This window comes from Pelophylax lessonae (genome assembly GCF_965119305.1).
Source record: "Pelophylax lessonae genome assembly, chromosome: 2".
Lineage (NCBI taxonomy): Eukaryota > Metazoa > Chordata > Amphibia > Anura > Ranidae > Pelophylax > Pelophylax lessonae.
In genome coordinates this window covers 33,651,287-33,677,644 of record NC_138769.1, presented here as the reverse complement: position 1 = coordinate 33,677,644, position 26,358 = coordinate 33,651,287, and the positions used below count along the sequence as shown (strand labels likewise).

Sequence of the window (26,358 nt, the reverse complement as noted above, 5' to 3'; positions counted from 1 at the left end):
TGTGCAGGACGAAGGAAGAAGAGGACTTTGTGTAAATGGAGGGAAGTTGTCCATTTGTTCATAGTTCTGGACACTTTTCAAGTTGGGCATCCCATAATTCCCTACCCCATCCAAGTTATCAACCCCTAATAAAACCTAAAAACAAGCCAAGCACTGTTTTCTGCCTCTGAATGCATGAAGGAAATGCTGTGTGCCTGGCCGTGTAGCAGTGGGGAATCCTGACTTCTGCAGCTCCTACGTGGGGTGTGCTATATAAAAAAATAAAATAAATTCCCTTCGAATCACCTAGCCAAACAGGAAGTGAGAGAAAATCCCTGCAGATTAAGGGAATTCCTTAGGGACGCAGCCTACGTCTTAGATCATAGATGCTTAGATCATAGATGCTTAGATCATAGATGCTTAGATCATAGATGCGGTGTGTCAGAGAGATAAACTGCACACCCGATTACTGCTCTGGGGCGCGCACGAGCAGCTTATCCTGCTGGATGTCATTTGACATCCAGTCAGTATGACTGATCCCCCGCCTTGCCATCATTCTGCTATAGGCCATCTTGATGGGGAGGTGCAGTTTGGTATATTTGCCCTGGGCTCTAGATGACCTTTTCCTGGCACTGCATGTAAGGAGTGTTGGTCAAGCGTTACAGTAAAGTCTAATGCATGCTTCCTCCCGGAACATTCTGGTCCCCCCACAATGTCAGTAGTGCCTCTTCTAGTAGGTTCTAAAGCTGGACAGAAGGCTGAGCAAACTTTGAGTTGTCCCTAATGAACCAAACTATATTCAGTCAGCGGGTGGCCCTATTGGCACCACTTCCATCACTTGTCAGCCGAACAGCACCTGCATCCAATCAGAACTTTGCTTCAACTTTGTCCAGCAGCAGACAACATTTCACCTTATGAAAGGATCACTTCAAATGTTCTGAATGAACCTGGAAACAAAAGCGATTTGTTTTCATATGCGTAGAAATGAGTTTACTAGTCATGGCCTGAAATGCTCGGGATTCCTTTTATCCTGTAGATATGCGGCCCGTCCCGTCTGTCTGTAGTATTGTGTTTTGTATACGGAGGTAGCTAGGTGCTCCCAGTCCTCACCTCGTACGCTCTACAGCCTCGGCTTTCACACTCTCCGCCAGGTGAGCTCCCTGCACAATTTAGGTAGAGTGAACTGTAAAGAGCCTGGTGACTACTGTCAGCATCACTTGTATCCCTGTGACTCCTCAGCATCCCCTGCACCCCCTTCCCTTTGACTCCTCGGCATCCCATGTACTCTCTTCCCTCTGACTCCTCGGCATCCCATGTACTCCCTTCCTTCTGACTCCTCAGCATCCCTTGTACCCCTTTCCCTCTGACTCCTCAGGATCCCATGTACTCCCTTCTCTCTGCCTCCTTGGCATCCCTTGTACCCCCTTCCCTCTGACTCCTCGGGATCCCATGTACTCTCTTCCCTCTGACTCCTCGGCACCCCATGTACCCCCTTACCTCTGACTCCTTGGCATCCCATGTACTCCCTTCCCTCTGACTCTCAGCATTCCCTGTACCCCCTTCCCTTTGACTCCTCGGCATTCCCTGTACCCCCTTCCCTTTGACTCCTCGGCATTCCCTGTACCCCCTTCCCTTTGACTCCTTGGCATTCCCTGTACCCCCTTCCCTTTGACTCCTCGGCATCCCTTGTATTCCCCCTTCCCTTTGACTCCTTGGCATCCCATGTACTCTCTTCCCTCTGACTCCTCGGGACCCCATGTACCCCCTTACCTCTGACTCCTCAGCATCTAATGCACCCTCTGACTCTTGGGCATCCCTCGTACCCCCTTCCCTTTGACTCTTGTCCTGGCACTGTATGTAAGGAGTGTTGGTTGAGGGGCGCAGTTTGGTATGTTTTCCCTGGGCCAGTGTTAATTTTGGCAGCAAATTTCAATTTAGTTTTAGTCTTAGTCTTAGGACTAAAATGGCATTTTAGTTTTAGTCCCATTTTAGTCTTCTGCAAGTGTTTTAGTTTTAGTTGTATTTAGTCGACTAAAACTCCAGTACATTTTAGTCGACTAAAACATCCTACATTTTAGTAGACTAAAACTCATTTTAGTCATCTATAACCGAATGGGTGTAGTTCAATTGTAATTTGTAATGCATTATTTAAGCATTTCTCTACAATTTCCAAACTCATTATATACTACTGCTGGTCCTGGAGTGAAAAATCTAATATGTTATTATTTATGGTATTAAGCTTTGAGCATGCACCAATTTTGGCAGAAAATTTCGATTTCGTTTTAGTTATAGTCTTTTGACTAAAATGCCATTTTAGTTTTAGTCGTATTTTAGTCATCTGAATGGTTTTAGTTTTAGTCGTATTTTAGTCGACTAAAATTGTGTTAATTTAGTCGACAAAAACGTTTTCGTCGGTTTTAGTCGACAAAATTAACACTGCCCTGGGCTCTAGATCACCACGGTAATGCACTACCATGTAAGGAGTGTTGGTCAAGTCTGATTCATGCTCCCTCCCGGAGCATTCTGGTCCCCTCACAATGTCAGTAGTGCCTCCCCTACTAGGTTCTAAAGCTGGACAGAAGACTGAGCAAATTTTGAGTTGTCCCTAATTAACCGGACTAAATTCAATCAGCGGGTGGCCCTATCGGCACCACTTCCACCACTTGTCAGCCGAACAGTGCCTGCATCCAATCAGAACTTTGCTCCAACTTTGTCCAGCAGCAGACAACATTTCACCTTATGAAAGGGATCACTTCAAATGTTCTGAATGAACCTGGAAACAAAAGCGATTTGTTTTCATATGCGTAGAAATCAGTTTATTAGTCATGGCCTGAAATGCTCTGGATTCCTTTTCTGGATTCCTTTTCTCCTGCAGACATGCGGCCCGTCCCGTCTGTCTGTCTGTCTGTCTGTAGTATTGTGTTTTGTATACGGAGGTAGCTAGGTGCTCCCAGTCCTCGCCTCGTACGCTCTACAGCCTCGGCGTTCACACTCTCCGCCAGGTGAGCTCCCTGCACAGTTTAATGTGTGCAAGCTGTTTGCTGGAACTTCTTGAATTTTTCAGGAATAGTTTAGATATTGATATTCCAAGGTAATTGTGTTGCTACTGTAAGATGCTATGTACACAGAGCAAGCATTCCTGAAAACCGCAATTTAAAGGCTATTTAAACCCAAAAACAAAAATGTATTCTATTGCAGCTTGCTGGTCCTTAGATGTGGTTGCTGCATTAGTTTATGTAATAAACATGTGGACGTATTTTTAATCCAGATCAGCCTAGGGTGACAACACTTTTCCTCTATAGTTAGAGTGAACTGTAAAGAGCCTGGTGACTAGAGTCAGCATCCCTTGTATCCCTATGACGCCTCAGTATCCCTTGCATCCCCTTCCCTTTGACTCCCCGGCATCCCATGTACCCTCTTCCATCTGACTCCTCGGCATCCCTTGTACCCCCTTCCCTTTGACTCCTCGGCATCCCATGTACCCTCTTCCATCTGACTCCTCGGCATCCCATGTACCCCTTCCCTCTGACTCTTTTGCATCCCATGTTCCTCCTTCCCTCTGACTCATCGGCATCTCATGTTACCTTTGACTCCTCGGCATCCCTTCTACCGCTTTCCCTTTCACTCCTTGGCATCCTTTGTACCCCTTCCCTTGTACCCCCTTCTGTGGTACCCCCTTTTCTCTGACTCCTTGGCATCCGATGTACTCCCTTCCTTCTGACTCCTTGGCATCTAATGCACCCTCTTCCCTTTGACTCCTCGGCATCCCTTGTACCCTCTTCCCTTTGACTCCTCGGCATCCCTTGTTCCCCCTTCCCTTTGACTCCTCGGCATCCCATGTACCCTCTTCCATCTGACTCCTCGGCATCCCATGTACCCCCTTCCCTCTGACTCCTCTGCATCCCTTGTACCCCCTTCCCTCTGACTCCTCTGCATCTAATGCCCCCTCTTCCCCCTGACTCCTCGGCATCCCATGTACCCTCTTCCCCCTGACTCCTCGGCATCCCATGTACCCCCTTCCCACTGACTCCTCGGCATCCCACGTACCCCTTTCCATCTGCTTCCTCGGCATCCCTTGTACCCCCTAACCTCTGACTCATTGTTATCCCTTGTGTCCCCTTCCCTAGTGCTGTGGCAATCCACAAATATCCATTTTGGACTTTATACGCTGCAGTTAGGGGGATTTTAGATGGACAATTCTGCCACTAAAGACAAACCACCAATGGCAGGACTTGTATGGGGCTGCCAGATGCAGCAAAATGTTGCTCTGTCGCTTGCCCGAATGATGGCGTGATGCAGAGGCGTAACTAGAAGCTTGAGGGCCCTGATGCAAGAAACCATGAAGGGCCCCCCAGAACCCTTGCCAGGGCCCTTCCTTTCAAGCCTGGGGCTCTTCCCACTGACCTGGGGCCCTTTACTCTCGTTGTCGGGCCCTTTATTACAGTCCTGCAGCGGGACCCTTTCACAAATTCTGCAGTGGGCCCCCTTCCTGCCATCTTGGGGCCTCCCCACGGTGGTGAAATGCCAGGGCCCAGTTGCAAGTGTGACCTTTGCGATCCTGGAAGTGCACCCACTGGTGTCAGTAGTTTTTATATTTTTTGGTATTTGAATTTTATTATTTTGATAATTTTATATTTTTTTACAATGTCACTGACTATGACTCTGTCCATTCAGAAAAGGAAGGAGTTGGTAAATTACAGCAGCATACAGAGGAACCAATCTCCTCCATTTTCCTCCTGCAGCTACAGGAGGAAAAAGGAGGACAGTGATTTCTCTACATGCTGCCCCCACCGCCCCTCCTATCCAGGTGTACAGGGGAGCCGCACAGGCTCCCTGGAGCATGGGGCCCGGTTGCAATTGCAACCCCTGCAACCCCTGTAGTTACGCCCCTGGCGTGATGCTAAATCTTGATCGCTAGCGATTTAGCGATTAGCGCAACATCTCACTGCCTCAGCTACAGAAGGAGTGATTACATACAAATAAAAAGGAGCTGGTGATTTCAAGAAATCGCGAGCGCCAGGATCGCTAGCAACAGAGTCATCTGTCGGACATTGAACTCCAGCCGTTTGGCAGAGCATTGTGCCCATCATTGATTGCCATACCGGTGCATAGCATTTTATTATTCGTTTTTTGATCCATTACGCTTGAGGTAAGTGCAAGCGTCTGAGTGCACTTGTAAAAAGAACAATTGAGTTGAATCACGTCTGTGATTCTTTTTTTCTTTTTATTTGCACTAACATTCACAGTTTTTAAAGTGTAACTACACTTTTGTGGGGAAAAAAAAAAAAACAAATAAAGAAATAAACAATATAGCGTATACAATTGCAACACAAGTCATATTGTAATTGAATGTTCATAAAAATTACCTTTCCTTCTCAATCTGTTGTAATTTTCTGAAAATGCAATACAATATGGCGACCTGGAGCTGTTGTGTACACAGAATGTATACTGAGCACACCCCCAGAAACATCATTTACTGCTTGTTTGATTGGCTCACCAATTTTCCCAGAAGTCTGCCTAAGATACAAGCAAGATTTTTTATATATATCTACGCTTATTGGAATTTGTTTTACCAAAAACATGTAGCAGAATATATTATTGACCTAAATTTATGAAGAAATTTAATTTTTTTTTTTATTGGATATGTTTTATAGCAAAAAGTAAAAAATATTGTTTTTTTTGCCAAAATTGTTGTCTTTTTTTTTTTTTTTTGTTTATAGCGCAAACAATAAATGCAGAGGTGATCAAATACCACCAAAAGAAAGGTCTATTTGTTGGGGAAAAAAAGGACATACATTTCATTCATGTACAGCGTGATTGCAATTGTTAGTTAACTACTTTTTACTTGTTTTACTGCAGCAGGCTGGCTCGGCTGCACGAAGCGACGTAGGGGTACATCGGTTTGCAGGAGTGGTGCGGGGGGACGAACGCGCACTGCTGGCAGCGCGATCCCGCCCCTACTAGGCAGCGGGAATAGCCGATCCGCGGGACAGGTGGCCGCGATTGCCGCAGGGCACCCGCGATCGCTCCCTGCTGAGAGAGAAGGACGGTCAGCTGTTGTAAACACAGCCGACCGTTCTCTCTGAAATGATCACAGAGCGCCTGTGATCCTTCTATATAGGATCACATGTCTCTATGGTCATTTCACAAGCCCATCCCCCCATACTGTTAGAAAACACCCCCTAGGCTCACACTTAACCCTTTGATCACCCCTAGGTTAACCCCTTCCCTTCCAATGTCATTATTACAGTAACGGTGCATATTTTTAGCACTGATTACTGTAGTAATGTCACTGGTCCCCCAAAAGTGTCAAAAATGTCAGTTAGGGGTCCAATCTGTCTGCCGCAATGTCGCAGTCCCGCTAAAAATCCATCACTTCCCTTAGTAAAAGCACCACCAATCACCAATTGCAGATCGCCGCCATTACTAGTAAAAAAAAAAACTCTTTCCCCTAATTTGTAGATGCGATAAGTTTTGCGCAAACCAACCAAAATACGCTCATTGCGATTTTTTTTTTTTTTTTTTTTTTACCTAAAACATGTAGCAGAATACAAATTGGCCTGAAAGGATGAAAAAATTAAATTTTTACTTTTTTTTTTTTGGGAATGTTATATAGCAGAATGTGATTTTTTTTTTTTTTTTTTGAATAGTCGCTCTTTTTCTGTTTATAGCGCAAAAAATAAAAATCGCACAGGTGATCAAATGCCACCAAAAGAAAGCTCAATTTGTGGGAAAAAAAAGGACATTAATTTTATTTACAGTGTTGTACGGCTGCACAGTGCTGAAAAGCAAAAAATGGCCTGGTCGTTAAGGGGGCAAAACCTTCCGGTCCAGAACTGGTTAAAGTAACGCAGTGCCGTATCACAAAAAATGGCCTGGTTATGCAGGGGGGTAAATCTTCCGAAGGTCAAGTGGTTAAAAAGTTGCTCTGGTCTTGAATCCTGGACCGGTTAAGCCCCACTGGGCAGTTCATGAGTCCATGTATATTTCTATATCTTCCCCACCCTGGGATATGTGGTTATTGGTGTCCGGGGCTGGGGTGGGTGTCCACTCGCTGGCAGGGCAGTGCTAGAACCTTCCCTGTGATTAGTATTCAGGGGGGAGAACGGGAAGAATGTCAGCTGCTTGTGAAGTTGCACAGCTGTGTTTTCCCTCTATGACGAAATGCCTTCCTTTTGTGAACCGCTTTGCTTGTTTTGGAAGGATTCGTGTATTCGTGCCATTTTTTTTTTTTTAGTCAACCAGCTGAATAGTTTTCTGTGCGCCAAAAGAAAAAAAAAAGGACTTCGCCCTCCCTTAGGTTGAAACACAGCAGCTGGCTATAATATAAGGTGTGTACACATCCAGACATAAATGTCACCAAACAATTCAACCCTTGTGCAGAAGGAAAGCCGCGTCCTCCACCTCAAACAGAAATTCACACTTTCCGGTGTCAGGATGCCTATTTTGCCAATGTGGTCCCTCTGGCCACACTGTAAGGCAAGGGTGTTAAACTCTATTTCATCACGGCCCACAACAAAATGACGGTAGCCCTCAAAGGGCCGGTTGTATCTGTAAGACTAGATGTCCAGATCATAGACCCCCCTTATATCAGCTGTAAAGACACCCCAATCCTCCATTTCATCAGGGGCCACAACCAAATTACAGTCGCCCTCAAAGGGTCGGTTGTTTCTGTAAGACTAAATGTCCAGAGCTCCCCCCACCCTTACATCAGCTGTCAAGAGACCCCCCCAACCTCTAATTCATCACTGGCCACAACAAAATGATGGTTGCCCTCAAAGGGCCGGTTGTATCTGTAAGACTAGATGTCCAGAGCACCCCCCCCCCTTACATCACCTGTCAAGAGACCCCCCCCCCCCATCCCTCTGGCCACACTGTAAGGCAGGGGTGTCAAACTCCATTTCATCACGGGCCACAACAAAATGATGATTGCCCTCAAAGGGCCGGTTGTTTCTGTAAGACTAGATGTCCAGAGCACCTCCTCTTACATCAGCTGTCAAGAGACCCCCCCCATCCTCCATTTCATCACTGGCCACAGCAAAATGATGGTTGCCCTCAAAGGGCCAGTTGTATCTGTAAGACTAGATGTCCAGAGCAAAGACCCCCCTTATATCAGCTGTAACGACACCCCAATCCTCCATTTCATCACGGGCCACAACCAAATTACGGTCGCCCTCAAAGGGCCGGTTGTATCTGTAAGACTAGATGTCCAGAGCACCCCCCCCCTTACATCACCTGTCAAGAGACCCCCCATCCTCCATTTCATCACGGCCCACAACAAAATGACGGTTGCCCTCAAAGGGCCGGTTGTATCTGTAAGACTAGATGTCCAGAGCACCTCCTGTTAAATCAGCTGTCAAGAGACCCCCCCCCCCATCCTCCATTTCATCACGGGGCCACAACAAAATGACGGTTCGCCCTCAAAGGGCCGGTTGTTTCTGTAAGACTAGATGTCCAGAGCTTCCCCCCCCCCTTACATCAGCTGTCAAGAGACCCCCCCCCCCATCCTCTATTTCATCACGGGCCACAACATAATGATGGTTGCCCTCAAAGGGACGGTTGTATCTATAAGACTAGATGTCCAGAGCTTCCCCCCTTACATCAGTTGTCAAGATACTACCCCCCCCCCCCCATCCTCCATTTCATCACGGCCCACAACAAAATGACGGTCGCCCTCAAAGGGCCGGTTGTATCTGTAAGACTAGATGTCCAGAGCACCCCCCTTACATCAGTTGTCAAGATACTCCCCCCCCCCCCCCCCATCCTCCATTTCATCACGGCCCACAACAAAATGACGGTCGCCCTCAAAGGGCCGGTTGTATCTGTAAGACTAGATGTCCAGCGCACGGACCCCCCCCCTCCCTTATATCAGCTCCCAAGAGACCCCCCCATCCTCCAGTGGTTGAAAAAAAAAAAAAAGCCAAATGCCTGCAAAAGTTGCATGAGGCCAAACTCTGGATCCCAGCATATCTTTTGGTTAATTATTCAAGGAAGGAATCGGTTCTTAGTATCTCTGAATGTTTTTCCCACAATATTTACATATATTCCTATAGATTTTTTATCATAGATCACGCACGTTTTTTTTTTTTCTTCCTTATTGTATGCAATTTACTGTAATTAAATAACTACTTTATATGCTCTAGTGATCATAAAACTAGATTATAAGAGAAAGAATATAAAGATTATGATGATAAAGATTTATTTTGCACATAAACTAGTAACACAAGGTCAGGATGTGGGTGTTCCTTCTCTACATGTGAAAGCTGAACCAGGAATAAAATAGCGGCATTCCCATGATGCAATAGGGAATTCCTGGTTCTGGAACATGGCATAGAGACGGGGACAGTATTATCCAGGTTTTCTGGTCCTGGAGCTGCCTATTACCTGCTCTCCCAATGCAGATGTAGCACTGCCCCCTTGAGGACTGCTGGATTCCACACCTTCGGGTCCCCCTGCGTTACCATTAGCAATTTCAGAATGCACAGATTAACATTTTACTTCTTGGCTCAGTCAATGATCAGTCCAGGGGGGATGTAGTTGTTTTTGGTGTTTTTATTTAAATTAGGGATGGTAGAAGGAAATAGTGGGATACTCCCAAATTATTACTATTCACAGTGCGGAGGACTCCTACTTCTGACGATGCAGCCAGGCTGCTATTTCACCCTGCTACTAGGTGAATTTGGATTAAGTCTCTATCCAGATGTCTTGATGGACTAGATTATCTTCAGGATACTCTCCTAGTATCCCCTTTTACTTGCCACACTGACACCCGTCCTTTGACTATCCTACACTGGGGTGGCCCCCCTCAGGTCAGGCCCCTAGACACGACCCCGTGTACTCACGATACTGTTTTTCAGGGGTCTCCAGTGTCTCTCCCCCTTCAGTCAGCTCTCCTGGACCTTTGGGTTCAGTTCCGTTCCTCTGGTCCCCAGGCCGACCTCCTGCGACCACGTGCCACCACTACAGAGGAGGAGGCAGCCGCCACCCTCCCTCCGGGACTCTGCTCACCAGCCAGAATGCACCGAGACAGCCTGTTTCTGCCAATCACCAGGTCTGTATCAAAGCCTATGTATCCATTGGTCAGGTTTCCTCCCACTCTCCAACATGCCTCCCTATTGGACCAGTGAATCACACACTGAGCACACTGAGCAGACCTCACTCACAGACCCTGCTCACTGGTAGGCAGAAAGCAATATAGATTTCCCTGCTGCTCCTTTGATGGGCAGACAGAGTCAAAAACGATACTCTCTCATAGTGATCGACCGATACCATTTTTTTAAAGCCAATATCGATATTTTGTCCATTGAATATCAGTATCGGCCGATATTGGCCGATATTTTTGTATATTTAAACTTTTTTTTTTTTTTTTATCTTGACAGGTACTCTTGTGGAGGGATCTGGGGGTCCAAAAGACCCCAAACCCCTCCTCTGCACTTAAAAGCATTCAAAACGCCAAGTTTTTTTAATTTGGCGCCAGTACCCGGAAGTGATGTCATGACATCACTTCCGGGTTTTTGCATGGAGACCCGATCAGAGCTGAATGCGGCTTTGATCGGGCCTTTGGCGGCCGTGCAGGCTGGTTGCCCGGGTCTCCCGGTGGGACAGGAGACCCGGGCGAGCCGCGGAAGGCGGCGGGAGGGAGGGGGGGTGGCCCCTCCCGCTCCTTGCAATGACAGCCGATCGGCTTCTCAGCCGCATCGGTTGTCATTACAAGACAGCCGACCGTCGGCTATGGACACCGGTACCGGATTGATGCCTCTAGCTGCAGACATCACTCCGGTACAAGCACTTTCCCTAAATATCGGTAACCTTGGTGGCAGTTCCAATATATCGGGGAAAGTGCAGATCGGCCCTCGATATATTGACATTGCCGATAATTGGTCGATCCCTACTCTCTCACTAGCACCTACCCAAGAGGGTGCTACATAGAGAAAATTACTGGTTTTGATTGTTGAATCAAACCTGTTTTTCTCCATTATGCTGCCCGCATTAATGGCTACATTAACATCCCCCCCCCCCCCCCCAAAAAAAAAAAAAAAAATTTAAAATCTAATTTTTTCATAATTTTAGGCCAATTTGTATTCTGCGACATATTTTTGGTAAAAAAAAAATTGCAATAAGCGTATTTTTATTGTTTTGCGCAAAAGTTATTGCGTCTACAAACTAGGGGCAAAAATTTTGTCATTTTTATTTATTTATTTATTTATTTATTTACTAGTAATGGCGGCGATCAGCAATTTTTATCGGGACTGTGATACTGCGGTGGACAGATCAGGCCCCTAACTGACAGCAGGTGAGCGGATGCCCTCTAACAGGCGCTGCCATGATGGATCTGAAATGACAGGTGCTCTTTAAATGTAAGGACTTATTCTTGCTGGTGGTTAGAATTTTTAAAATTTGCAAACAAACCAAGGGTTTCCTATTTAGAATAGTAGGCTGTCAGCAGGGGAGGACTGGGCCATGGGGCAGGGGGGCAATTGCCCCCTGGGCTGCTCTGATGCCCCATAAAAAGGCTGCACTGCTTCTGCCACAGACTTGCTAAAGTATTCCTGCAGAAGAGAAGTAAAAAGTCCCTGCCGCTGACCTACTGAGTGCAGTTTGAAGACAAGGACAAAGAGCAGACCTCGCCCCACCAGCATGGATGGTGTAAACTATTTCTGAGCAGAGGCCAATTCCATGCCCCACTGGAGACTCTTCTGCCCTTGACAAAACCCCAACCGAGCGGTCCCAGCTCCCCCCAACCGCCCCCTGCTGGCCAGGTCGGGAACCCAGATTCAGCCGGTAAGTAGAGAGTCTCTGGAGCAGGGCTTCAGCTTGGAATGGGGGTCAGGAGGAGGATTGGGAGAGTGGGGGGGGGGGGTGAGGGAAAGTAGGAGGGGGGGGCGAGTCGCTGCACCATGGGCCTCTGGCTTGCACTTGCCCCCTGGGCCGAAAGCTGCCAGTCTGCCCCTGGCTGTCAGGTTAGTAAAACAGCGATATCTGAACCGTTTCAATCATACAGTTTGTAGTGTACATACAGTAGATTTGCAAAACAATGGGATAAAAGAATATTCCTGAACTTTTGTTTTTGTCTTGTGGTTACTGTGAAAAAGTGTGAATGCATCAATGCATTGCAAAGCATTTTTTTATTAAAATAAATTTGATAAATAAAATATAAAAAAAAATCAGATTTTAAATCAAAACAATCCTATTTAAATAAAAAAATTTTTATTTTTTAAAAAAAATTGATTTGTATCCACTCTGCGCAGAGGTGATCAAATACCCCAAAAAGAAAGCTCGATAGGTAGAAAAAAAATGACATACATTTTTTTTTGGGTACAGCAATTGTCAGAGTAACGCTGTGCCGTATCGCATAAAATTGGCCTGGTCATGAATGGGGGTAAATCTCCTGGAGGTCAAGTGGTTTAATGAAGTCGCAAGCCGCAATAAAATTGGAAGTGCAAGATGCACCGAAGTAGTAGGATGTGTCAAAGCCGCTCCGGTATGAACCAGGGCTAAGGGCTCTCTCAACTCTTTTTTTTTTTCAGGAGGATACTACGGGACTTTATATGGGTCTCCAATCAGATTTTTCGGTCTGAATCCTCAGACATTTGAGGACCACCACTTGAATTCCACTCGTTTTTTGCTTTTTTCCAACCCTCATTATGGTCAGGATTGAAGTTGTTCACCGGTTTATGAAAATTTCCATCGTCTGTCTACTTTACTGAGCCCCCATTCACACTTAAGCCTCGTACACACGCAACGATTGTTGGCCGTGAATTTTCGGGCCAACGTCCGATCGGCCGATTGTCGGCTTGTTAGTATGATGCTTCCGACAACCGACTGCAACTTTTCGGCCGAACAAAATCAGGTGTGCATGCTATAAAATTTTTGTTGCCCGTCAACAGAACGGCCGATTGTTCGTCAGTCAGTACAGATTTCGGTAAACAAAAATGTGATGAGCAAGACTGGGCATGCTCAGAGAAGAAAAAACACACGGAAAGTAAACCAGAACATGACATCACTTCTGAAGTTGGTTTTTGTTGGCCGATAATATTCGTGTGCAGTCTAGAGCACATTTCAACCAACACAACAACACTGGACAAAAGACGGCCGATCGGTCGGCCAACAATCGGTGCGTGTGTACGAGGCATTAGGCGTACACAATCTCGGCCAATTTTTTAGTGTTTTTTTGTGCTTCTCTGCATGCATTTTCAGGCTTGGGTGTCGTTGTTTTATCCAAAACTAGGAGAATAGGCAAGGAATTGCACAAAGAACTTGTTTTCAGGAATTTTTAGGTGCTCCCATTGAAGTCCTATAGTGGGGAAAAAAATGCATTCTATTGCCCCAAAGAAGTTCGTACTTTTTCAAGCTTCCAGTGACTCAATGCTCTGGTGTGAATGAGAACCACTGAATATAATGGTGATATTTGATATTGAGCATTAGGACATATACAAAAATGTTTCCAGGATAGGCACCGCCATCCCTCAAATTACAAACAAAGATTAACCACTTTACCACCGGAGGATTTTGCTGTCTTACGTCCAGGCCACTTTTTGCGATTCGGCGCTGTGCGTCTTTAACTGACAATTGCGCGGTCATGCGACGCCGTACCCAAATTAAATTTACGTCCTTTTTTTCCCACAAACAGAGCTTTCTTTTGGGGGTATTTGATCACCTGTGCGATTTTTACTTTTTGTGCTATAAACAAAAAAAGAGCGTTTATTTTGAAAAAACAACAATATTTTTAACATTTTTTTAGCAGAAAACAAATTGGCCAAAAATTTAAAAAAAAATTGATTTTTACATTTTTTTGGGAGGGGGAATTTCATATAAAAAAATGTGAAAAATATTGTTATTTTTTCAAAATTTACGCTCTTTTTTTGTTTATATTTTTTTTATAGTAAAAATCGCACAGGTGATCAAATACCACCATAAGAAAGCTCTGTTTGTGGGAAAAAAAGGACGTAAATTTCGTTTGGGTATGGCGTCGCACGACCACGCAATTGACAGTTAAAGTCGCACAGTGCCGAATCGCAAAAAGTGGCCCAGACGTAAGACAGCAAAATCCTCCGGTGGTAAAGTGGTTAAACAACCAAGGTGGGATCCACTTCTCCAAACAGGTATTGGTCCCTGTAAGGCAACAACCCACAACATAAGACACCGCCTTCCAGGGTAGAATCTGATCACAGCTAAAATATGGCCGCCGCACAAGCTCTATGAATGTGGCAGCGTGACGTCATTACGCAAAGGCTCCACCCTACCTGTTTCGTGCAACGGCACATCTTCAGGGGTCAAAGGTGCTGACATGTCACCTCTATGTTTAAATATCTTGCACCATCCTGCCCCATTGAGTTTGATAAAGTCGCTGCAATTTAGACGCGTTTTCTATGATTTATTGATAATTTATAATATTTAGGCGATGCACTTTTCATCTACTTATCTGTGAGGATTTCTGCATATTGACTTCTTTTGCTAGCTGCCATTTTTCCCCATTGAGCGCTTTTTTTTTTTTTTTTTAATTTCTTGCTTTTTTGTTTTGAGTTCCTTCGTTTTTATTCCTTTTTATTGGCCAAGTTAGTAAAATGTCCTTTTTGTATAACTTTAAAGCACCCATTTCACCTCTATCCTTCTTTCAGGTTGGATTCCCAGTGTGTTGGACATGAGCGATGAGACCTGCCCTATGGACGGACTGCTTGGTGGTCGACCCTCAAAGATGAGATGACCTGACACTGCAGTTTGCGATTTGGCATTGGCGGCGTGGCGATTCGGAGCCAGCGATGGGACTGAGTAGCTCCATTGGCTATTTCCTCTGTAGGATAAGACTGCTGCTGTTCATTGCCGTGTGTTTGATGATAGTTGGCTGGACCAGCTTCTACTTGCGTGACAGCGCACATTATATTCCTAAATATAAACAGGTCCCGGACCATTTTTGGAGGTGTCCGTCATCTGACAGGAGGGTGGAAGACAAAACCCCTCCATCGTTTGTGGAACAGACTACCAAAGAAGAATCAGAGGTGAAAGTTTGCCCTTCTCTGTCTCCAAATCTGAGTGAGTACACTACAGTGTTCTGCGCACAACCATAGGACCCAAAAAAATGGCACAGCGGTGTACTGAGTATTTTGGGCTGTTTGTTGTAAATTAAAGCGGAGTTCCGGGCACAAAAACGATATTTTTTTTTTTGTGCCCCTCCGCTAGGTATGCCTCACCTGAAAAGGAATTGGATAGTTATTTTTTTTTTTTGTTTACTTACCTTGCAATTGAAGATCGAAGATACTCACCTCAGAGTACTTCCTCCCTCGGAGCCGCGGCTCACCCCGTCACTTCCTGCCTCGCTATGATTCCTGGGAGCTGAACGTCACAGCTCCCAGGAATCAATGCGACGGCACCGGCCCCGCTCGTCATTTCCGGGCGACGCCGCATTCCCCTGCTAAACAGCTTCTGGGCATGCCCAGAAGCTGTGGAGGAATGCGGCGCCGCACCGGAAGTGACGAGAGGGGCCGGTGCAGACGCATTCTGGGACAAGAAGACGCGGAAGAAGACACAGAAGAGGACCACGTCGGCTTCAGCTGCCCACAAGAGAGATGGAAACGCTGTGGAAGAAATTTTATAAGTACTGTATTTTCTGGCGTATAAGACTACTTTTGAACCTCAAAATAATCCCTGAAAAATGGGGGGTCGTCTTATACACCGAGTATAATATCTCCAAGGTAACCCAAATATAAGTATTACCGGTAGATGTGATCTCTCAAGACGCTGGCTGTGTGGAAATCCTGTACCGGTATACCGTATGTACCGTAGCTTCGGTTACATACAGTGTACCGCGCTGAGCCAATCAGGGAGAGCGATGTATTCTATTATTGAATGCAAAGCCTGCTCGGATTGGCGGAGTAACATCAGCCCGCCTCTCTGACTCTGCCAATCCGAGCAGGCATTGCATTCAATAATAGAATACATCACTTACTGTGATTGGCTCAGCGCGGTATACTGTATGTAGCCGAAGCTACGGTACATACGGTATAGCGGTACAGGATTCCCACACAGCCAGTGTCTTCAGATTACATCTACTGGTAATAATTATATTTAGGGTACCTTGGAGATATTATGAGAGATTACATGTATTACAGTACTTGGGGTACCTTGGAGATCTATGAGAAATCTGACGTTTTTCAATGGTGTTGCCTTGCTTTGGAAGGGGGGTAGTCTTATACGGCGAGTATAGCCCAAAACCTATGTTTTAACTTGAAAATTAGGGGGGGTCGTCTTATACGCCCAGTCGTCTTATACGCCGGAAAATACGGTAAGTATTTCTTCTAAAAGGTAAGTGCGAACCGGGACAGATCAGAGGCTAGCCATTGTGGAATGTGCTAGCCCTGACTGTCCCGGGGGTATGTTTAGTAAAAAATGACTCCTGTGCCCGGAACTCCGCTTTAAAAGGGAGGATATTTTTAACAACTTACTACGGCTACACGGCTTAGCTCCCAACTGTCCCTGATTGCGAGCGACTGTCCCTGATTTTAAATAACTGTCCCTGATTCAGAAAAAAGTCCCTCTGTCCCTCTTTCCTCCTCATTTTTCCCTCATTGTGGTCTGATCTAAATAGTTTAGGGATAGACCGATATGTTTTTTCCAGGGCCGATACCGATATTTTGGTCACAAAGTATCGGTTTCGGACGATATATTCTGCACATCCAATGCAGAGTGACCAGTGCCCTCATCAATGCAGAGTGACCAGTGTCCCCCTCCAATGCAGAGTGACCAGTGTCCCCCTCCAATGCAGAGTGACCAGTGTCCCCCTCCAATGCAGAGTGACCAGTGTCCCCCTCCAATGCAGAGTGACCAGTGTCCCCCTCCAATGCAGAGTGACCAGTGTCCCCCTCCAATGCAGAGTGACCAGTGTCCCCCTCCAATGCAGAGTGACCAGTGCCCCCATCCAATGCAGAGCGACCAGTGCCCCCATCCAATGCAGAGCGACCAGTGCCTCCATCCAATGCAGAGTGACCAGTGCCCCATCCAATGGCGGTGGCTCATTCTGTGTTTAGTATGACCGGGTCTATACTCCAGCCTGTCCTGGCTGTGTCACAGTGGTCACCTGAGTGGGAAGTTCCCCTCCGCTTCCCAGATGTAAAGAGATGCTGGGGCTGGGCAGGAAGCTGTTAAATTCAGTGTGGGATAATTTTTAACCCTTTAACATTTAATTTGGCTACAGTGTTACTTTGACAGATTAGTTGTCAGTCAAGCTATCCCATCACTGAAACCTGAAAAATGGCCTGGTAATGAAGTGATATCTACAGGCTGGTGCTCAAGTGGTCGACAAGACACCAGGGTTGATTTACTAAAACTGGAGAGTGCAAAATCGGGTTCAGCACTACATAGGAACCAATCAGCTCCCAGGTTTTTTGTCAAAGCTTAATTGAAGTTAGAAGCTGATTGGCTGCCGTGCACAACTGCACTAGATTTTGCACTTTCCAGTTTTAGTTAATCTACTCCAATCGCACTCATAGTAAATACAAAAAAGTACTAAGAACAGCGAAAATATAAATTTCAAACTTGTGTTCCTAGCGGATTCCTTAGTGCTGTTTATACCTAGAATAGTGTTTTCCTTTTGGTGTACTGGTGTAGTTTGATCTGTACCTACCCTTTCCCATACATATTGGTCAAATCAAGCAAAGGGATATATTTCGTATTTTTCTTCAAAATTTGATTTACATAAGTGTAATTCCATATTAGAGTTACTTGAAACCCATGTGACATGAGCTAACAATGCTGAAAAGTAACCTTGCCCGACAAAAAATCTTAACTGTATGTAGAATTTTAATAATATATAAAAGGTTCTGTTTGACACCTCCATCATATGGTCAATGGTTAACTACTGTACAATAAATAATGGCCAGTGGCACTGGTTGCTCAGGAAAAACCTGATAGGCTGGTTTGTACAGAAGTTGATCGTACCCTGCCTGTTCATACATGGACCGAAATTCGGCCAGTCCCCGCAGAACTGACCGAATTCCGATCCATGTGTGGTCGGACTTACTCCACCCATTCACCTTATCCATCTTATCTCCTCTTTTCCTTCTCCCTTTCTCTACCCACACCTCTCATTCACCTTTTTTTTCAACTTTTCCTCCACTTTTCCCCCTTGGGTTCTTATTCCTGTTCCCTGTTTCCTTGTTAGAATATCCTATTATACTAGACCAGCCTTTCTCAACCCTTGTACCCCTGAGGAACCTGTGAAATAATTGTCAGGTTCTCCGCAACCCATGCTAAAAAGGACTCTACCTACAGCTCATGGTACATAAGCATAATCCAGAAAGTTTTCAAGATATAAGAATACGTAATGTGGAGTACCTGCATAATTGACACCCAGGGCGGGTAATTTTGTAACCAACCCCCTACAAAATTATCAGTAATATTCTTGAAATGAATAATAGCTTCAGAAAAGAAAGGCAAACAAATAAAATGTTGGCGCCCTCTAACATTAGTTGTCTGTGTAGAAGTGACCCCTTACATTCATGGTTAGTGGAAAATTGCCCCCTTGTATTGATGGTCAGTGTAGGTTGGAGATCAATTCACTATTACTACTCAAGGAACCCCTAGCAATGTTGGGTTATGTTTTGTTTGCATCTCAACCTATTGAAAACAGACACCACCATCACTTAGTCAATGGGTAACTACTGTACCATAATCGAAGATTTTACTGCAACCCTTCCATGGGGGTGGGTTTCGGGAAGATATTGCTCTTCTGGCAATTATCTATGCATACTCAACAATATAAAACTATCTTTACCTGGAGAATTAATTGGTTCTAAAGCCAGCTGTGATAGAACACCATGCCTCGATCCTCCCCACATTCGTGACCATGAGGATCCTTCCCTTCCCCACCCATTGTCTTTCTCCACCCTGTGAGGGAACCGCTTGGGTGCTTCCTTCGGCCAAACTGTGCCTCCTGCCTCCAAACTGTTCCGAGTAGACCGAGAGCTAATACTAGCCTTATTTACCCTAAGCATCGTACACAGACAAGGTGTTGGGATAGAACCAAAGGAATGATTTTTTATTGAACAGAAATACAGGTTTTTATACACTTTTAAAAGTAGGTCAGTCACCACATGAACAATAAAACCAAATATTTACCCCCCAAAAAAAAAAATCACACAATGGTTCCATAACAAGGTAGAGCTGACACAAGGCTAATCCCATCATAATAACCTCCATGAATTAGCCAACAGACAGAGACAATAGGTGACTCAATTAACTTAATTAACAATGGGAAAAAGACACTTCACACATAACACCTTAAACCGATGAAATCAGGAGACCCCTAGCATCAGGTTGCTTTGAGCTAATGATATTAACATCTGCTCTGAGTCTCATAGTCTGAAATAATCATTGCTGGTTTTTGCCTAAAGACACCAGATATGTATATGGGTCCTCCAGTTCCCAGAGTCTGTGTGTTTTGGGAAAACATGGACTTGAATCCAAAGCAAGACAAATCCAAGGGTCCCCCAGGCACACGCCTCCCAAAGAGTAGTGTTCCCTTAAAGGCAAGGGCCCATAGTCTGTAGGCAAGAGGCTAGCCTGCAGTCCCCTCCAAAAGCCTCTGTCCTGCTTGGGTCTGTCACACCCCCTATCCCTTCTTTTCCTTCTCCCTCCCTCCATCCACATCTACCCCCTTGTGTTTCTTATTCCTGATTGTCTATCTGAATATCCTATTATACTAGACCAAGCGTTCCCACCCTTTTAACCCTGAGGAACAAATAATTTTTTAGGTTCTTGGTGAACCCCTGTTAAAAGGATTCTACCTACAGGTCATGGTACAATAAAGTTGAAGAATTATCCTGCCCAGGCCAATTCTCAGCTTTCAGCGCTGTCGCAATTTGAATGACAATTGCGCAGTCAGGTAACGCTGTACCCAAATGAAATATTTATCATTTTTTTCAAACAAATAGAGCTTTCTTTTAGTGAATGGGTGGCACTGAAGGGCACTAATGGGTAGCACTGATGGGCACTGGTAGGTGACACTGATAGGCAGCACTGATGATGGGGCATTGATAGGTGGCACTGGTGGGCATTGATAGGTGGCATTGGTGGGCATTGATAGGTGGCACTGGTGGGAACTGGCAGATGGCGCTGACCTGCACTGGTTGGTGGTACTGGTGGGCACTGGTAGGTGGCCCTGGTGGGCACAGTTGCTCTTCCTCTTCGGGACCGATGTCCCTCTGACAGCAGCAGGCGATCGGCTTTTTTTTCTCTTCACGCTGACAGCGGTAGTAAACTGCTCCGTTTTTAAAAGAAAAAAAAAAACCCTGCAAGACAATGGCTTAGTGTGCTAGTATGCGTCACATACTAGCACATTATGAGAGATTTGCCTAAGAACGAAGTCCTCCAGCAGGATGCTGTTACCGCTAACAGGGCTTCCATCCTCACTCTGTTTTTCTTCCAGGTTTGAGTACTCTGGCCATCTGATTGGCCGTGCCGTATTAATGTCACTCCCGTGCGCATGTGGAGGTCACGGGAGTCGCGTCTGCGGCACGGACATGCCGTCCTTTCAGAGTGCATGCGCCGGTGACGTCACCAGTTGTATGCAGTGTGAATATCTCCTAAACAGTGCAGGTTTATGAGTAGTGTTGAGCGAACACGGACTGTATTATTCGTGTTCGTTCCGAATAATTGGATTTTTGTTACCCGAACACGGACCCGAAAACTTTACTGTATGTTCGGGTAAAAATCCGTGTTCGGTCATTTTATTTCCGGGTTTTGTATGCATTGGCGTGCTTTTCATGGCGGGCTTTCAACAGCCAATCAACAAGCGTTTAACTGGTGTGCCTTAAGCCATCCCAGCTATGCCTACAAATGTATTAGTAGCTGTGATTGGCCATCTGAAGCATGTGACCAAGTCTTTATAAGTTCGAGACGGAGCGCCGCTGCGTCATTCTGCTGTGTTAGTTCAGGGACAGAGCACACATCATACGTGCTGGCTGCTGATTAGGGACAGACAGGCAAAAATCATTTGTATCCGGATAAAATTGAGGGACAGGTCGGAGTGTGTTAGGCAGGGCGAGTTGTAGGGCATTTTTGGGGCGAGGCTGCTGATTTTTAGGGTCAGTGTTCTACAACCCATATTGCTGTGTGGGGGGGGGGGGGGTTGCAGTGACCGATCTTATCAATCCTGTTAGGGAGAGGCTGGAGATAGGCAGGTGTCAGTGGTCCACATCGATTTTGCTGTGTGTGGGGTGCAGTGAACACAATCTTTTTTGCCCACTGAGGAGGAGGGAGAAAAGTCTTTTTCTATCAGTCACTGTGTGCAGCGTTTGTGCTTCAGCTGTGCTGTGCTGACTGTGATCATACACTGCTGTGTTCAGTGTTCACATGTGCTATTATTGAGAGATTTCAAAAGTTATACAATTTTTTCTATTCCACTATTCAATATACACCCTTGGGTTAAAAAAATTAAATTGTGGCATAGTCTGTACTAATCTAGTTAAAAATTACACTTAAAAGGGGAATTTTTTTTTTTCCCTCCATAGCCTGCAGCAGAGCTGAATGATATAAGACACTGCTGTTCACATGTGCTATTGATAAATCACACCAATTTTATATCATATTTTCTATTCCGCTATTCAATAAAAACCTTTGGGTATAAACAATTAAATTGCGGGATAGTCTGTGTTGGTATGTGTGAGATACACATTTCCAATTTTTGGGGTGCATCTCATACTTCTGAAGATTTGAGGGTGCTGCCTGTTCCGTACTCCTCCTACTCCTCATCCGGCCTTTAGGGGTACAAAAAATAGTAATTGGGGCCTAGTGTGGTTGTGTACGTGTGAGATACATACACTTTTTTTGATATTTTCTATTCCGCTATTCAATTAAAAAAACCTTTGGGTATAAACAATTAAATTGCGGGATAGTCTGTGTTGGTACGTGTGAGATACACCTTTCCAATTTTTGGGGTTCATCTCATATTTCTGAAGATTTGAGGATGCTGCCTGTTCCGTACTCCTCCTACTCCTCATCCTGCCTTTAGGGGTACAAAAAATAGTAATTGGGGCCTAGTGTGGTTGTGTACGTGTGAGATACATACACTTTTTTTTGATAATATTTTCTATTCCGCTATTCAATAAAAACCTTTGGGTATAAACAATTAAATTACGGGATAGTCTGTGTTGGTACGTGTGAGATACACCTTTCCAATTTTTGGGGTTCATCTCATACTTCTGAAGATTTGAGGGTGCTGCCTGTTCCGTACTCCTCCTACTCCTCATCCTGCCTTTAGGGGTACAAAAAATAGTAATTGGGGCCTAGTGTGGTTGTGTACGTGTGAGATACATACACTTTTTTTGATAATATTTTCTTTTCCGCTATTCAATAAAAACCTTTGGGTATAAACAATTAAATTGCGGGATAGTCTGTGTTGGTACGTGTGAGATACACCTTTCCAATTTTTGGGGTTCATCTAATACTTCTGAAGATTTGAGGGTGCTGCCTGTTCCGTACTCCTCCTACTACTCATCCTGCCTTTAGGGGTACAAAAAATAGTAATTGGGGCCTAGTGTGGTTGTGTACGTGTGAGATACATACACTTTTTTTGATAATATTTTCTATTCCACTATTCAATAAAAACCTTTGGGTATAAACAATTAAATTATGGGATAGTCTGTGTTGGTACGTGTGAGATACACCTTTCCAATTTTTGGGGTTCATCTCATACTTCTGAAGATTTGAGGGTGCTGCCTGTTCCGTACTCCTCCTACTCCTCATCCTGCCTTTAGGGGTACAAAAAATAGTAATTGGGGCCTAGTGTGGTTGTGTACGTGTGAGATACATACACTTTTTTTGATAATATTTTCTATTCCACTATTCAATAAAAACCTTTGGGTATAAACAATTAAATTATGGGATAGTCTGTGTTGGTACGTGTGAGATACACCTTTCCAATTTTTGGGGTTCATCTCATACTTCTGAAGATTTGAGGGTGCTGCCTGTTCCGTACTCCTCCTACTCCTCATCCTGCCTTTGGGGGTACAAAAAATAGTAATTGGGGACTAGTCTGGTTCTGTACGTGTGAGATACATACACTTTTTTTGATAATATTTTCTATTCCGCTATTTAATCCACACCTTTGGGTATAAACAATTAAATTGCGGGATAGTCTGTCGGTATGTGTGAGATACACCTTTCCAATTTTTGGGGCGTATCTCATACTGCCGAGGATTTGAGGGTGCTTCAGTCTGCCTCCTGCCTGTTCCAAACTCCTCCTACTCCTCATCCTGCCTTTAGGGTACAAAAAATTGTAATCGGGGCCTAGATTGTGTTTGTACGTGTGAGATACACCGTTTTGTAAAATTTGTCCTATTCCGCTATTCAATATACACCCTGTTTGAGTGTAAAAAATTAAATTGCGGGATATATCGGTACATGTGAGATACACCTTTTTAAATTTGTTTGGTGCATCTCCTTCTACCGCCGAGGATTGCAGGGCGCTTCAGTTTGCCTCCTGTTCCCAACTCCTCCTACTCCTCTTCCTCATCCTGCCTTTAGGGTACAAAAAATTGTAATCGGGGCCTAGTTTGTGTTTGTACGTGTGAGATACACCGTTTTGTAAAATTTGTCCTATTCCACTATTCAATATACACCCTGTTTGAGTGTAAAAAATTAAATTACGGGATAGTCTGTATCGGTACATGTGAGATACACCTTTTTAAATTTGTTTGTCACATCTCCTTCTACCGCCGAGGATTGCAGGGCGCTTCAGTTTGCCTCCTGTTCCCAACTCCTCCTACTCCTCTTCCTCATCCTGCCTTTAGGGTACAAAAAATTGTAATCGGGGCCTAGTCTGTGTTCGTACGTGTGAGATACACCATATTATAACATTTTTCCTATTCCGCTATTCAATATACACCCTTTTGGAGTGTAAGAAAATTAAATTACGGCATAGTCTGTATTGGTACGTGTGAGATACACCTTTTAAATTTGTTTGGCGCTTCTCCTTCCACCGCCAAGGATTGCAGGGCGCTTCAGTTTGCCTCCTGTTCCCAACTCCTCCTACTCCTCTTCCTCATCCTCCCTTTAGGGTACAAAAATTTTAATCTGGGCCTAGTCTGTGTTTGTACGTGTGAGATACACCGTTTTTTATCCTTTTTCCTATTCCGCTATTCAATATACACCCGTTTGGGGTAAAAAACATTAAATTGCGGCATAGTTTGCATATTTGACTGTGAGATACACCCGTGCGATACTGTTGTTGTTTTGTTCCGCTATTCAATAAACACCTTTCTAGGGCAAGATCATAAATTACAGAAATATGAGGAGACCATCAAATAGGGGCCGTGGCCTGGGTCGTGGTGCTGCTGGTAGAGCTCCTGTTGCAAGGAGAGGACGTGAACGATCTGTGCCAGCTACACGCACAAGTGAAACACCTTCCTCAAGTGTGAGTAGGCGACAGAACCTGCAGCAGTATTTGGTAGGGCATAATGCGCCTCTAGACGTGATGAGGCCTGAAGAAGTACAGGCGATAGTAGATTGGGTTGCTGACAGTGCCTCCAGTTCCTTCACATTGTCTCCCACCCAGTCTACTGCAGAAAGGTCAGAGTTGGCACCTGCAGCCAATGTCCAACCGTCTTTCACCTCACCCCCTTGGAAATCAGGCAAGCAGTCTGAGCCCCAAGCCATACAGCAGTCTCTTCTTCTTTTTGATGACTCTGTCAGCAGGGTTTCCCAGGGCCATCCACCTAGACCTGCCCTAGAAGTGGAAGAGATTGAGTGCAGCGATGCCCAACCACTTATTTCTCAAGATGAGTACATGCAAGGACCATCGCAGCACGTCTCAGATGATGACGAAACGCAGGTGCCAACTGCTGCGGCGTTCAGAATTGTGGAGACCGACAAGGAGGGCAGGGGTGAAGACTGGGTGGAAGATGATGTGGAGGACGATGAGGTCATCGACCCCACATGGAATGAAGGTCATGCAGGTGACCTGAGTAGTTTGGAGGAAGAGGCGGTGGTCGCACAGAGCAACCAGCACAGCAGAAGAGGGAGCAGGGTGCAGAAGCGGAGCGGCCATGCCCTAGACACTACGCCTGCTACTGCCCAACGCAGCAAGGGAACGAGCGCACCAAAGCCAGCTCAAAGGAGTTCTCTAGCGTGGAAGTTCTTTAGAAAATGTGCTGATGACAGGACACGAGTGGTTTGCACCCTGTGCAATCAGAGCCTGAAGCGAGGCATAAACCTTCTCAACCTGAGCACAACCTGCATGATCAGGCATCTAAGTGCAAAGCACGAGCTGCAGTGGAGTAGACACCTTCAAAACCAAGAAACGTCTCTGGCTCATCCTGCTTCCTCTTCTGCTGCAGTCTCGGCCGCTCCAGCCACATCTGTAGTGATACCGGCACCTGTACCCCGCAAACAGACGATCTGTCAGCAACACTACCACCTGGGTCACCAACCATCTCCACAATGTCCCGTCGAAGCGTTCAGCTTTCCATCTCCCAAACACTTGAGAGGAAGAGGAAGTACCCCCCTACCCACCCGCGATCCCTGGCCCTGAATGCCAGCATTTCAAAATTCTTGGCCTTTGAAATGCTGTCATTCCGTCTGGTGGAGACGCACAGTTTTAAAAACCTTATGTCAGTGGCTGTCCCACAGTACGTCGTGCCCAGCCGCCACTACTTTTCCAGGCAAGCCATCCCTTCCCTGCACAACCAAGTGGAGGAAAAAATCAGGTGTGCACTGCGCAGCGCCATCTGTGCCAAGGTCCACCTAACTACCGATACGTGGACCAGTAAGCACGGTCAGGGGCGTTATATCTCCCTAAGGGCACACTGGGTAAATGCAGTGGCGGATGGGCCTGAGGCGGATAGCAATTTGGCGCATGTCCTTCCACCACCGAGGATTGCAGGGCGCTTCAGTTTGCCTCCTGTTCCTAACTCCTCCTACTCCGCTTCCTCATCCTCTACCGCCTCCTCATCCGGACAGCGTAACACCTTCACCACCAACTTCAGCGCGGCCAGGGGTAAACGACAGCAGGCAGTTTTAAAACTTGCCTGTTTGGGGGAAAAAACCACACACCGCGCAGGAGTTGTGGAGGAGCATGGAACAGCAGACAAATGAGTGGTTGCTGCCAGCGAGCCTCAAGCCCTGCCTGGTGGTGTGCGATAACGGGCGAAATCTCATAGCAGCTCTGGGCCTAGCCGGTTTGACGCACATCCCTTGCCTGGCGCATGTGCTGAATTTGGTGGTGCAGAGGTTCCATAAAACTGCCCCGATATGTCAGAGCTGCTGCAGAAAGTGCGGGCCGTCTGTGCGCACTTTTGGTGTTCTCACCCTGCTGCTGCTCGCCTGTCAGCGCTGCAGCGTAACTTCGGCCTTCCCGCTCACCGCCTCATATGTGACGTGCCCACAAGG

The 26,358-nt window shown here is 45.7% G+C and overlaps 1 protein-coding gene across 2 annotated transcripts in view; it reads left to right on the top strand.

The window, feature by feature from the left end:
- The window catches only part of B4GALT4 (beta-1,4-galactosyltransferase 4), a 146,853-nt gene that overhangs the window by 48,145 nt on the left and 72,350 nt on the right, over window positions 1-26,358 (top strand). For both annotated transcript variants that reach the window (XM_082244601.1, XM_082244602.1), the window contains exon 2: window positions 14,598-15,009. In XM_082244601.1, coding sequence (XP_082100727.1) covers window positions 14,739-15,009 — 271 coding nt within the window. In that variant the 5' untranslated portion in view covers window positions 14,598-14,738. The remainder of the gene's footprint in view (window positions 1-14,597; window positions 15,010-26,358) is intronic.